This window comes from Rhinoderma darwinii, chromosome 4 (assembly GCF_050947455.1).
Source record: "Rhinoderma darwinii isolate aRhiDar2 chromosome 4, aRhiDar2.hap1, whole genome shotgun sequence".
Lineage (NCBI taxonomy): Eukaryota > Metazoa > Chordata > Amphibia > Anura > Rhinodermatidae > Rhinoderma > Rhinoderma darwinii.
This window is the reverse complement of record NC_134690.1, coordinates 266,056,040-266,071,427: the sequence shown is the minus strand read 5'-3', so window position 1 is coordinate 266,071,427 and position 15,388 is coordinate 266,056,040. Positions and strand designations below refer to the sequence as shown.

Sequence of the window (15,388 nt, the reverse complement as noted above, 5' to 3'; positions counted from 1 at the left end):
ATAACTGACATTACCATATACGCATCATGGAATTTTTTTTTTCTCCCATCTAGAATTTTGTGCTTCTTATCATCCATTATGTGTCATCGTGCCACAAATACAAATTGAATAGTTAAAGCAACTGTTTTTTGGAAGAAGTGTGGCATTCTAACTTGCTATGAGGCCCTCTATATGACCGTTTTACATTTATAACCATTCAAATGAATAGAAATAGCTTTTTTACATACAGGATACGTAGGTTCTTTGGTGTTTTCTCTGTTTTCGCGGAATGCAAATTGTACTAGCAATCCCATAGCTGCAGGGAGTTCTCCTTCCATTAGCTTTGATCCTGAGCGACTCATATGGGCTGAGTGGAAGAGTTGGCGTGGAGTTTGCCCATATGTTTTTATCATCGTTTCTAGAGCCCGCCTCTGGACGGGATCTTCAACTGCTGAAACATCCATTCCAAAATAAGTCTGGAGGAAAAAACAAAGCATTATTTTTAGGACAAGAAATCCATAATCCATTATAACTCCTCTCTAACATATTATCACAGGAGTGGTCTCGGCACAAACATAGATGCCTAATGGCATATGCCATCGATGGGGGCCTGACTGCCGTGACCACCGCTGGTTCCACTCGCCTTTACCCGCATGTGTAGATACCATGTGATACTGATGTTTTGGTGGTCTGGTTTTCTGGTCCAATAGTCCATGTGGTACTAGATATTAGTTTTAATACAACGTTATATTTTTACAGATAAAATGACAATACTTTAATTTACTATATACAAGTATAAGTCCTGCAAAAGAGAATATATTATGAGAACTGGTATGGAGAAGGGGAGCAAAACACTGGATACACAGGGAAACGTGCCACCCAGTGAAAGGGGAAGTGGTTGCACATTTTTCCAGGTTTTTTCCGGGTAATGTTTGTTTATTTTTTTTTTCGAGAACTTTTGCCATTTTCTAACCTCCTGCAGCTGCAACCATAATGTACTACTATGTGTGTTGTCATTTTTAACAACCCACTGTCACTTTGTTAGTAAAAGAACATGCTGACAAAGTGAGAGACTCAAATAATATGGCAGTGAATCTGGTTGATTCTGTACGCAAAAAGACAACTGCAATTAAATAGAAAAAAGCCAATATCTCGGTATGTATTCAAATAATAAGGAATTTTAGCTAACACTCTAACCTCTGAATTTTCATATACACTGAATGGCCTTTTTATTGGAGACACTTGTCCTTTCACGCTTGGAGCTTCCCTGTATGGAAATTAGGCACGTGCAGGAAAAAAATCAAGTCAGCAAGTTTTCCACAGATCAATTTCAGTGTGAATCCACATTAGAATGGTGAATTCGATCGATCTGAGTGAGGCATGGTAATTCGTGCTAGAATAGCTGGGGCCAGGATTTGTAAAACTGCCAACCTTCAGGGGTTTTCTCGTACAATGGTATCAAGAGTATACCGAGAATGGTGTGATCAAGGAAAAACATCTAGCAATAGGGGATCCTGTGGTATGTCAACAACTCCGACAAAAGGGGTCAGAGGGGGATGTCAGAAATTGTTCTTACAAGCAATTCAAGCATATTGCAGCCGAATACAACGCTGGTGCCCCAACTAACACACAAATATTGGTAACAGCAGATGAATCCAGATTTTTGTGGTACCACGCTGATGGGAGGGTCAGAATTTGGCGCAAGCAGAATGAATCAATGAACCCTTCTGTCAGGTGTCAACAGTACAGGCTGGTGGAGGTGGAGTAATGGTGCGGGGAATGTTTTTTTGCCACACGCTGGGTCCTCTTATACCTGTGGATAGACTTTTGAACAGTAGGGCTTACCTAAATGGCAGACCAAGTTCATCCCTTCCTGGCAGAGGTTTACCCTATGGCAAAAGCATAGTTGAGTGGCAACTGCGAGAAGCTATCCTGTCCGCATCGGCCAATATTTCTGCAGAACGATTTCAACACCTAGTGGAATCTATGACATGACGAATTGCTGCGGTTTTGAAGGCCAAATGTGGTCCCAAATGGACTACTTGATGGGTGTTTTTAATAAAGAGGCCATTATTATTATTTTTGTTACTTATATAGAACCAACATATCCAACAGCGCTGTACATAAGTTATCATTACTCACTGACCCCAGTGGGGCTTACAATCTAAATTTCCTCTCTATTGCTGAATGCACACATTGAATATTACGTGCGGATTTGCCGCACGGATTTTCATGTGTAAAATCCGAAGCGTAATACAGTACCAGCCAAGTAAATGAGATTTCAAGAAATCTCATCTACACGGTGCAGATTTTTTCTGCGTGTAAATTGACTTGCGGTGCGTATTTTAAAATCTGCAGCATGTCAATTTATCTTGCGTTTCCGCTTGCGAATTGTATTTGACTAGTTGTAAAGAAAAACGCAACAAAATACGCACCTATTTCCGCATGAAAATGTAAATACCACACGTAAAAATGCATAAAAAAACCTGCACCATTATGTGCAGTTTTAGATGCAGAATTACATGTGTACACCTGCAGTTTTGGTGCAGATTTTCCGCATCAAATTACGCAACGAGTGCATGTAGCCTATATGTTTTAGAGTGAGTGAGGAAACCCGCACAAACACAGGGAGAACATACAGACTCCATGCAGATGTTGCCCTTGGTCGGATTGGCCATTCAGTGTATAGATCTATTTAAGCTCATGCTAATAAGGCCATTTTTAGGTTTTGGGTAGGAAATCTCAATATTGATCAAGCAGATTATTTAAATAATTATACTTACAGCTGGATGGAACACATTAATGGCTTGAACAGCAGCACGTCCTTTCTGTTTATAACCAAATACCAGATCAATCCAATGACATATGGTTTGAGACACATATTCGGACTCGAGGGCTTGACGATGAATCAGGATGAAAAGACGAGGATCATTTCGTGCCCAAGGTGGAAGATTAACATGGTTTACTCGTTCTCCATTTTGACGTAGTCCAAAATCAAAGCCTGTGTAATTTAAATGCACACGTATAAAGAACAAATAAGGGGTTTTCCAGTTTTCGCGTAAATTATGCTTAATCACTGTTTAATAAAAATAAATATGTAATTTTCTGACATACTTTCTGTTTTAATTATTCCGTTTTCAAATCACGATTATAGTCGGTGAATTGAAACATTTACATTCAGAGGCTGAACACTTGTCCTGATCATGTGCTGCTCACACAGGCGCACGACTCATTTAATGGTTGGACATTCCTATTTCAGATTAAAGACACCCCTAGCAATCGGCTGATCACTGCGGGTTTAGAGTCAGAATCCCTCAATGATTAGCTATTATCGCCAATGGTAATAACCTCAAAGCCATACGTTTACCTGGCAGCTAAATTCATGATTGGCCATCCATGTAGTACATGGAAGGGCAGATTCTGCCAGAACAAGAGCTGCTCTTTATAAGAGTCTCATCTCTCTGGCTCTTAGGGCAGATTCAGACGAACGTTGCATTTTTGCGCGCGCAAACAACGCAGCGTTTTGCGCGCGCAAAAACCACTTGACAGCTGCGTGTGTCATCCGTGTATGATGCGCGGCTGCGTGATTTTCGCGCAGCCGCCATCATAGAGATGAGGCTAGTCGACGCCCGTCACTGTCCAAGGTGCTGAAAGAGCTAACTGATCGGCAGTAACTCTTTCAGCACCCTCGACAGTGAATGCCGAACACAATATACAGCAACCTGTTAAAAAAAAAAGAAAAAGTTTGTACTTACCGAGAACTTCCCTCCCGGCCGTTGCCTTGGTGACGCGCCTCTCTTGACATCGGGCCCCACCTCCCTGGATGACGCGGCAGTCCATGTGACCGCTGCAGCCTGTGCTTGGCCTGTGATTGGCTGGAGCTGTCACTTGGACTGAATTGTCATCCCGGGAGGTCAGACTGGAGGAAGAAGCCGGGAGTTATCGGTAAGTGAGAACTTCGTTTTTTTTTTTACAGGTTCATGTATATTGGGATCGGAAGTCACTGTCCATGGTGCTGAAACAGTTGAACTCTTTCAGCACCCTGGACAGTGACTATCTCCTGACGTCGTGTACCGGAAATTTTTTTGCCGGCTTCGGCCAAAGCGAGTTCGGCCGAACCCGGTGAAGTTCGGTTCGGTTGTCCGGGTTCGCTCATCTAAAAAGACACTCCGTTTGGATGTTTGGAAACAGAAAAGCACGTGGTGCTTTTCGGTTTACATTCATCCTTTTGACAGCTGGTGCGCTGTTTCAGTCGGTTCGCACGGAAGTGCTTCCGTGCGACCTGCGTGGTTTTCACGCACCCATTGACTTCAATGGGTGCGTGATGCGCGAAATACGCGGAGATATTGAACATGTCGCGTTTTTTTGCGCAGCTGACAAACGCTGCGCAAAAAGCACGGACTGTCTGTACTGCCCCATAGACTTGTATTGGTCTGTGCGTGGCGCGTGAAAACCACGCGGCCCGCACGGACCGAATACACGTTCGTGTGAATCCCCCCTTACAGGGGTGTCCTGAGAGAAAGACCACTCTCTGTGATATATATTACACCCGAATAGGACAAGTGAAACAGGGTTGTTTTGAGGATACAACCCCTTTAAGTGGAATAGAGCTCCATCTTGTAATGAATAATACTCATAAAACATATGTATGCGACCACAAAAGTCTTCCCGTACCTTCTCGGTTTACTAAAAATTCTGGCAAGTAAAAAAATTCTGGAATTAACTCTTTTACATCAGTCATGGATTCATAAGAAGATAATCTCCACGTTGTATTCATGGAATGGAAAGTTCTGTCAGGAATATCAAAGCTTTGATCTAAAAGGAAACAATACAAGAAAATAAATAACAAGAGCCATTTGTAAAGATGAAAAAACACTAGTATATTATATAAATACATTTAAATAACTGAAGAGGATTTGAAGCTGAAAAGTTTGCACTAATAGGCCACATGCACACTATGCGTATTACGTGCGGATTTGCAAAGTAAATGAGATTTCAAGTAATCTCATCTACACTTTGCAAAATTTTTCCACACCTAAATTGTCCAGCGGTGCATATTTTAAAATTCGCAGCATGTAAATTTATCTTGCATTTCCGCCTAAGAATTGTATCTGAGAAGTTTATAAAAAAAAACGCACCAAAATCCGCAGCATAAAATCTGCACCAAAATGTAAAAACCCTCACCTAAAAACGTATCATTATTAAGTGCAGGTTTTACCGGCGGAATTACCTGTGTTTACCTGTGGTTTTGATGCAGATATTTTGCATCAAATTACCCAACGTGTGCATGTAGATATAAAATTCACTTATTTGTTGCTTAAGTCACTTTTTGCAAAACAAATTAAGCAAACTAAAATTACCGCATTTTTTGGACTATAAGATGCACCCAGGTTTTAGACAACAGAAAATAAGAAAAATAATTTGTTCTGTTTTACCACAATTTTTCATCGATTGAGCGGTGTGAGGGCTTATTTTTGCAGGACGAGCTGTAGTTTTTACTGGCACCATTTTTTGGTACATAAGATTTCTTGATCACTTTTTATTTCATTTTTTTTTTAGCGCTAAGGTGACAAAAACTATTCTGGTGGTCTTTTTATTTTATTTTTTATTTCGTTTTTATTACATTTTCAACATAACAACAAAGACAGTTAAGAAAAAAAGAGGAAAAAATAGATATTTGCACTATATAATCCATCAGAAGGAAAAACAAAAACAATTCCATCCGTTGTCAACAAATTAGTGTAGAATCTTAATGTTTTACATTACAAATACATTAGAAATAACAAATAAACAAGTCTCAACGTCTTCGACAGTAAGTAGTAATTTTAACAAAGAAAAACCGCCGTATTACCTTCTTGCAAAACATGGAAGGTCTGAGCCAAAAGTTTTCCCCTGTCGCATTTCCATCCCACATTTTAGTTATACAGAAAGGTTTAGGAAAAAGGGAAGTGAACCTATAGCCATACGTTGCCCCCCGAACTACCAAAGTCCATGTTACGAGGAAAAGGGGGGGGGGGAAGGAGTCCCGGACAACCTATATTCTGACCATAAGGCCATTGTATACTAAAGGTATTGAAAGTATTTAAACGTATAGCTACCATCTTCTCCATAACATAGTCAAAGTGTACTATAGTTGCTTAGTTCCGTTATTGTAATCGGATCTGAAGACTTCCAAGACCTAGCTATCAATAATCTGGCAGCCAAGATTACATGGCCAACAATCCACCGAAACGCTATAAGGATGTCAACAAGGCCAATAAAACATAGTGCCAGAGCTGGGGATGGAGAGATTCTAAAATGTACAATAGAAGAGATAAATGTAAAGGTTAGTTTCTAAAAAATTGGATACTAGAGGACAAGTCCACCATACATGCATATAACTACCTATCATACCGCAACCCCTCCAACATGACGGAGAATAATTAACAATAAATTTAGCAATTTGCAGAGGGGTTCTATACCACCTAAGTAATATTTTTTTGCGCAATTTCTCTATGGCTAGCTCCCCTTGAAATCCTGGAGGCCCAATGTATAGCAGAGTACCATTCACTTAGTGAGATTTCCAGCTTTAAAGGGAATGTGTTGCCAGCAAAACATGTTTTTTTTTTTTTAATTAAACAATTAGTGTGTAGGTGATTAAACACTGTTCAAATTTTTTTTATTTTTTTCACGAGTCAGGAAATATTATAAATTAGATTCTAATTTATAATATTTCCCAGTGCTGGTCACTAGATGGAGCTATTCCCAAAATTGCAGCATTGCATGTGGTAAAGCAACCACATTGCTTTTTGCTGCAAAATTGGGAAAAAAGCACTCGCTCTAGTGAGCTCTGAGAATCCCCCCCTCCTTTATCCTGGCTAGTGCCGGGATAAACGAGGGGATTGAACGGTCTAACCTCCTACACTGTGTGTCGCCATTTTTTGAGCTAACACACAGTGTAGTAGGTTTACATACAGTAGTAAACACACACAAACACGAACATACATAGAAATCTCTTACCTGCTCCTGCCACCGCGGCTCCCTCCGGCCCGTCCGCTCTGTCTGCTGCCGCTGGTCCAAGTGCACAAGTCCGGAAGCCGCGACCGGAAGTAGTAATCTTACTGTCCGGCCGCGACTTCCGGTCCACAGGAAAATGGCGCCGGACGGCACGCATTTCAAATTGGACTGTGTGGGAGCGGCGCATGTGCCGTTCCCACACAGACGGCGTACACAGAAGTGGATGGGACGGGCCCCGTTCGCAGTCCCTATGGGACTGTGGCTGCCGTATTCCATGTCTGTATGTGTCGTTAATCGACACATACAGAAATGGAAGAAAAAATGGCAGCCCCCATAGGGAAGAAAAAGTGAAAAAATAGAAAAAAGTAACACACAAACACACAAATAAATAAAAACGTTTTTAATAAAACACTAACATAAAACTGACATGAAAATTTTTTTTGGGGTGACACTGTTCCTTTAAGTCTAACTGCCAATGCAACAGATAACCAGGCTTAACTAGCGACTGAGATCGGGAAATTTTAGAATAAAACAGAGAGATCCCTTTTGATTTTGGCGATGCTAAGACAAATATCTTATGTGCACTAATAGGGAATACTGGGGAATCCAGAAAACTTGACTGTAAAATATGACGAAGTTTAAAATATTTAAACAGCTCATGTTTGGGAATGTGGTAACGATCTACCAAATAATGAAAAGGTATTAGTACATCTCCATCATACAATGACCCAATGTCACATATTCCAGCCTTAACCCAGATCCCCAAGTTAATTCCTGGCATGAAGGAAGATAGATAGCAAAGGGGAAGTAGCTTCAGAGATATGCACTCCGACACAGGTGTAACTGAAATAAGATATTTCCAGGAGGATATGGAAGCAACAGTAGAGAGTAAAGGTCTACCCAATACTGGGCCTTTTGTCTCCCTTCTGTCTATAAAAGGGTCTAAAGGAAACCCCACCATGGCCCTCTCAATCTCTACCCATCTAAGATCCGAGTTACTCTGCCACCAATGGTACATATGGGTAAGAACAGTAGAATGAAAATATTTTTTAATATGCGGAACTCCCATCCCCCCCAGAAAGCCAAGGTCTAACCATCGTGGAAAGACATATTCTCGGTTTCCTTCCAGCCCATATAAAATCCGTAAGTAATTTCTGGAGTTTAGAAAGAATTAGAAACCGGGATGATTACTGTACGAATCATATATAATATTAAAGGCAATACCATCATTTTAACCATAGCTATCTTACCCGCCCAGGAAATCATAGGTGCTTGTTTTCTTTGCCGAATATATCAGTGCGTGTATCGCACTATGTCTGTTCCTAACTTGTTAGAATATGGTTTGTTTTATGTTAACATTTTATGTATTGTAGTTTCTGCTTCTCGGCTAATAAGCATTTATTTCTGCCGTAATTGCTACCTATTATTGTATTGTCTGGCAGTCTGTGTCCTCCTAACTTATGGGAAGTACTATAGTGGTAGTTTTTTTGCGCCTGTTGGCATCCTTCGAGGAGTTCCTATGGTGATACGCGTCTCATCAATTAATACAAGGGGGCTGAATAGTCCCTTTAAAAGTAGTATGATGTGGCACGAGGCTAAGAGTTTAAAATGTGATATTTTACTGGTACAGGAAACACATTTTCATGCAGATAAATCTCCCACACTTAAGTTTTTCCCACATATTTTTACCTCCTCCTGTCCAGCTAAGCGCAAAGGGGTTATGATAGCTGTGAAAAATACGGTAGTCTTCAACTTTAAATCAATTATTCAAGATCCAGAAGGGAGATTTTTGGGATTGGTGTGCAAAATTAATAATATTTTATACACTATATTCAATGTGTTTTTCCCAAATAAACGTCAATATCACTATCTTAACTCCTTGCTCCCAAAAATCAAGAATGTAACGCAGGGTCTGTTGGTTATCGGGGGAGACTTCAATATGATCATCGATCCGTCTATAGACACTACGGCTAGATCTCGGTTTTCATCCCCCTTTGCTGCGACTCTGGTGGAGGAGGGTTTGTATGACGTGTGGAGGTGCCAACACGGGGGTGAAAGGAATTATACCTTTTTCTCTCCCCCACATTTCATATTCTAGAATTGATTTATTCTTAGTAAATAATAAGGGACTTTTGCAATCTCAGTCTACTGCTATTGGACAGATCACCTGGTCAGACCATGCCCCTGTTTCTCTTTCTTTAGCAGAAAAATTTTCCTCTCCTGGCAATTCCCAATGCCGGTTAAATTATTATATTCTTCCCCATTCTGATCACAAAAAGAAATTGACAGATGAACTGATACATTATTTTTCTACTAATTCAGGCTCAGTTTCCTGCCCACACATATTATGGAATGCTCACAAGGCATATATGAGAGGAATGTTGATAAAAGCTTGCTCACAGGTCAAAAAAAAAAAAAGAGAAAAGGAGTTATCTGATTTAACCAAGAATATTTCGAGCTTGGAATTGAAAAATAAAATATCCCCCACAATAAGCTATGCAGCAGAATTGCGTTCCTTACATTTAAATTTACAATCCTTACTTGCTTCCCAGCACGATTTGTATCTCAAACGTATGCAAATGCACACTTACATGCATAATAATAAAGCTGGGGCATTTTTAGCTAAGAAATTAAAACAAGCAGCGCCGCACTCTCGCATTGCTTATCTCATAGATGAAAAGGGGCATAAAATCCTGGATCCTAGATTAATTGCTAAGAAATTTCAAGCGTATTATAGTACTTTATATGGCCTCCATGGAGATAATGATACCTAGCAACCTACAGAGTCTGATATTACTAATTTTTTCAATTCTGTTTCACTGCCACAGGTCCCACGATCTCACCTATCATATCTTTCAGCACCATTTACTGAGGCGGAGATAATTGAAGCCATATCTTCCCTTAAATTCTTCAAGGCGCCTGGCCCTGATGGGTCACAAATAATTATTATAAAGTGCATGCCACAATTCTAGCTCCTCATCACTTGCAAGTCTTTAATAAGGCTGCAACAGATGGTAACTTCCCGGAGGAAATGCTATCTGCCACTATAGTTACCATTCCAAAGCCTGGAAAAGACCCTATATCTCCAGCTTTTTTCCGCCCGACTTCTCTTTTGAATTCGGATATTAAAATTTATGCAATAATTCTTACAAACAGACTTTTCAAAATTGTCCCCGAACTAGTTAAATCAGACCAAGTAGGATTTGTCGCAGGACGGCAGACCCAAGATGGAACTCGTAGGTTTATAAACTTAGTGCAATGTGCAGAAATATCTCAAAGGCCTTCTCTGCTTTTAGCTTTGGACGCCGAGAAGGCCTTTGATCGAGTGCATTGGAATTATCTATCTCACCTTTTGGAGCAATTTGCCATTAGAGGCTTTATAAAATCTTCTATACTTGCATTGTATTCATCTCCTTCAGCTAGAGTTCTTTCCTCAGGGTTCTTGTCCGATTCATTTAAGATACAAAACGGCACGCGGCAAGGTTGTCCTTTGTCCCCTATTATATTTGCCTTAGCCATGGAACCATTGGCAGAGTTGATACGCAATGATCCAAATATTAAGTGTATTACAGTTGGCCCTAGAGTCCACAAAATTGGTCTCTATGCTGATGTTCTTGCAATTATGACCCTCTACAATCCCTAATTTCGGTTCAGAAAGCTATCTTTGAGTTCGGTAGAGTATCATACTATAAAGTTAACCCGGCTAAGTCTCAAATATTGAGTATAGGTATAGATCCCACCATTAAAGCTGCTTTAATATTGGACTTGATAGCCCAGAAACTCTCAGAGTGCCCCGCTGGCCCAGTGTTGTGTATGGGTGACTTTAATGCAGTCCCTGATATATCCTTGGATCGTACTGGAGGTTCGGATCAGTCCTCTGTTCACCTCAACTCCTGGTCCTCAATGCTTCATCTGACAGATGTGTGGCGCTGGAAATACCCGCAAGAAAAAAAATACTCCTATTACTCCTCTGCCCATAAAACCTTTTCTAGAATTGACCTTGCTCTGGTGTCACAGGACCTTTTGCCCGCAGTAACTGCTATAGATATCACTCCACGAGGCATCTCAGATCACTCGGATCTCATTTTGTCATTTACGGTTGGTCCCCCAGCTGACTCCAAAATATGGAGACTACATCCGGCCTGGCTGTCCTCTCCTGAGGTTCGGTCAGAGGTGGCGGCCTCTCATGACTCATATTGGGATCATAATTCCTCATTTCCAGACCCCTTGGTAGTGTGGGATGCATATAAAACCACTCTTAGGGGTGCGTTTATGGCAGGGGTTGCAAGGTGTAGAGCAGTGTCCAGAGAGAAGGAGAGGTCGCTGATAGGAGTCGGAGAGCTGAGAGAGACTATATTGCAGATCCTTCTCCAGGTGCGAAGAGTCGGTGGGCTGGGGTCCAGAGGGAACTAAACCATATACAGGTCGAACAAACTAAAAAGCAGGTGCTGCATACGGAGGCAAGGGTGTTTGAGTTTGGTGACAAAAATGGCAAGCTTCTTGCATATTTGGCTAGGTCGCAACGCCCGTGTGCCTCTGTTCCATCTATTCTTTCTTCTGAGGGTACTCTCTGTACTGCCCCTAAAGATTTAAATAAAGTATTTAGTGATTTTTATGCTGACTTATATAGTTCCAGATGCAGTGGGCCTCCGGAGGATATAGAACGCTTTTTGGATGACCTCCCCCTATGGCGTTTGACTGATGCTCAGGCAGGGGAACTAGACGGCCCGCTTACAGAGGACGATATCACTGATGCGATTCGGTTGTTGCCATCTGGTAAGACCCCCGGACTTGACGGCCTGGGGGCTGATTGGTATAAGGATAGCTGTGAGGTTGTGGTGCCCAGGCTTAGGGAAGTCTATTCTGCTGCTCTGGAGATGGGGGTTCTGCCGGCATCTATGAGAGAGGCACTAATTGTGGTGCTGTTGAAGCCTGGGAAAGATCCGACTGTCCCGGATTCCTACCGGCCCATCTCGTTGATTAACTCAGATGCAAAGATACTTGCCAAAATATTAGCTACCAGATTAAACAAAGTTATATTGTCCCTCATCCATCCTGACCAAACAGGCTTTATGCCTGGGAAGGGTACGGATATTAAACGTACACAGGTTGTTTCTTAATATTGATGCGGCAAAATACGATACAACCCCTGGGTTTGTTCTCTTCCTAGATACATATAAAGCCTTTGATTCGGTTGAATGGAGGTATCTCTGGATACTGCTTTCCCGTCTAAACTTTGGCCCCAGATTTCTGGCCCTTGTCCGTCTGTTATATGAGCAGCCTGTCGCTAGGGTGAGAACAAATCTGGATGTCTCTAAGCCCTTCTCTTTAGGTCGGGGTACGCGCCAGGGCTGTCCACTTTCCCCTTTGTTGTTTGCTCTTGCGATTGAGCCTTTGGCGCTGGCAGTTAGGCGTTCTTCCTCCATTATTGGTATCCCTCGAGGCTCGCTAGTTGAGAAAATATCCCTGTATGCAGATGATACTTTGGTGTACCTAGCGGATGATGGTCCTTCGTTGTCTTCACTCTTGCAGCTGATTGTTACTTTTGGGGCGTTCTCGGGGTTGTCGGTTAATTGGTCTAAGTCGGTTATGTTCCCTCTATGTGCAGAATATCGCTCCCGGCAGGGGCTCCCTGTCCCGTTGCAGGTCGTGTCTCAATTTACGTATCTTGGGGTGCGGATTTCCCTTAATTTGTTACGCTTTCGTGAACTTAATCTGTGTCCCTTAGTGGCCTCTACTGCAAAGCAGCTAAACTCTTGGAGGAACCTCCCCCTCTCATTATATGGTAGGATAAACCTTTTTAAAATGATATATCTGCCTAAATTCCTTTACCTCCTACATATTTGTCCGATTATCTTGCCCAAACAATTTTTTGGCCACCTGGATGGGATCCTACGTGGGTTTTACTGGCAAGGCGGCATACCCAGGTTTAGTCTCAGTCTTCTGCAGGCCCCAAGGAGTGTGGGGGGGATGGCGGCGCCCAACCTTTACTTATATTATCTGGCTTCGCAGCTGGTACTGGCTCACTGGTGGATTGACATTGACTTAAGTAATGCGGCCACGGCGCTGGCTGGAGAACTCATGACTTCCTATGAGAGTCTTACCAACCTCTTATATAGGTTTAAAACTTCGTGTCAGTCGCCCTTACCGTTAAAAACTATTGCGAATGCCTGGAAGAAGGCACAACTCTTACTAAAAGATACTACGGATTCTTCTGTTTTCCCCAGGACTCCGTTATGGAATAATCCATGGCTGCCTCACCTGGTGTCCCTGCCGGGAGCGATGATGTGGGCTGGGATAGGGGTTCGATTTTTAGGCCAAATATACTCTGTAGACAGCGAGTTTGTCTCCTTTTCTGAGCTAGAGGAGAGATTTGGGGTCTCGAGAAAGGTTTTTTTATCATTATCTCCAGTTGAGACATGCCTGCTTGGCTCAGTTTGGTTCTGTTATGCCAGCTTTGGGGTTTTCCGGATTGGAGGACCTACTCGGCACCCCAGACCTTCCTAAGACCCTCACTCAGACGTATGCCCTGTTGCTGTCCTCTGTAAAACGTCCATTTGATAGGGCGTACCTGGGGTGGAAGAGAGATATCCCTGATCTGTCGGAGGAGAGGGAGGTGGAGCTTTCCTTTTTTGATTCCGTAGTTAGTGCTCGAGATTTTTTAATACAATCACGGTTTCTACACAGAATTTACTATACTCCGGTTAGACTTCAGAGAATTGGGGCCTCTGGGTCGGACAGCTGTTTTAGGTGTAAGTCGGATGTTGGTGCGTACCTCCACTGTGTATGGTCCTGCCCTAGGATTTCACTATTCTGGTCAAGGGTTGTAGAGTTTCTGCATGACAACTTTGAGTTTCCCAGGGTTCTCTCCCCTCAGGTGTGCCTCTTGGGCATTATGAATGAGTTAGTACAAGGCTATTATGACAAAATCTTTTTCCGATTTGTTTTGTTCTGTGCACGGAAGGTTATAATTATGGAATGGAAGGCCACGGTGTGTCCTAGTATAGAACATTGGTTACAACTGGTAAATAAGTATATACCATTATATCAGAAATTATACATTAGCAGAGGGTGTCCTGACAAATTCGGGAAGATATGGGCTAGATGGATGGAGATTTCGGACACTGTTGTCTGATAGGTAGGAGTGAGTGACGTGTGACTGGTTGTCTGTTTTTGGTAATAATGGCGGTCAAATGTTGATCCTATTTTCTTCATAATACACTTATATGCACCTGTAATCCGTTAAGTTTTCATGTGGGCTTTTGCACTGTAATTGTATTTTTCTATATGAGGATTGTCATTGCCAACTAGTGCGGTTGGTCAGTATGTTATGTATGTTTTTGTGCGCAATTTTGCGCTTTTGTACATTTGTATTTTGAGAAAAAGTTAATAAAGAAAACCTTTTAAAAAAAAAAAGCTGCTTTAAGTGCGAAATTTTCCTATGAATGGAAAAAGGATCAGATTATATACCTAGGAGTGTCTATTACTAGCCCTAGTTCAGCTCTCTTCATGAAGAATTATATTCCATTACTTGCTAAAGTCTCTAAATTATTGAAAAAAATATTCAAAACCTGGTGTTTTACTTTTTTTACACCATTCACCGTGCGAGTTAAATAATGGTATATTGGAATTGTTCTGACATTTACAGACGCAGCGATACCAATTTTTTTATTTACATTTTTACATTGTGCTTGGGGAAAAGGTGTTTTTTTTACTTTTTTTGAATATTTTTTTTACACTCCTGAAAATTTATCTAACTTTTTTTTTTCTCATTTTATTAGTTCCCATAGGGGACTTGAACCAGCGATCGTTAAGATTGCTGGTACAATACACTGAAATACAAATGTATATTGTCATTTTTGCAGACAGAAGGCAGATTTGGGGGCCTCCATTAGGCTCCCCGGGCTGCCATGACAACCATCGGCGCCCCCCTATCGCGTTGCGGGGGCCGTTGGGCTGTCGGGGGCTGTCGGAGGCTGTCCCACTCAGGCTATCCCATGGAGCACATTTATGACGTATCCACAGGATCCCACCTCTGGGAGCCACACCTATCTCTAGTACGAGGCCCCCTAAACCCCATTCTAGGTTTTTGTGCTCTCCCGCCCACCTAATGATTACATGGTCGAGTTACGGAAACCGCATGTCTTGCTGAGCTACGCGGTTTCCACAACTCCCATATTAGTGAATGGCAGTTACGGAAGCAGCGTAGCATGCGAGCGACGTAGTTTCCGTAACTACTATTCAGTTCTATAGGAGTTACGCAAAAAGCGTAGCTCGGCAAGTTACGCGGTTCCTGTAACTCGACCATTTAATCATTACGTGGCCGGGAGAGCACAAAAAACTAGAACGAGGTTTAGGGGGCCCCGTTCTAGAGATAGGTGCGGCTCCCAGAGGTGGGACCCGCATCTATCTG

The 15,388-nt window shown here is 42.0% G+C and overlaps 1 protein-coding gene across 4 annotated transcripts in view; it reads right to left on the bottom strand.

The window, feature by feature from the left end:
• The window catches only part of LYST (lysosomal trafficking regulator), a 342,444-nt gene that overhangs the window by 56,122 nt on the left and 270,934 nt on the right, over positions 1–15,388 (bottom strand). For all 4 annotated transcript variants that reach the window (XM_075862446.1, XM_075862448.1, XM_075862447.1 and 1 more), the window contains 3 exons: positions 4,654–4,794; positions 2,763–2,980; positions 228–455 (listed from right to left, as the gene is read on the bottom strand). In XM_075862446.1, the coding sequence (XP_075718561.1) occupies positions 228–455; positions 2,763–2,980; positions 4,654–4,794 (587 nt within the window). The remainder of the gene's footprint in view (positions 1–227; positions 456–2,762; positions 2,981–4,653; positions 4,795–15,388) is intronic.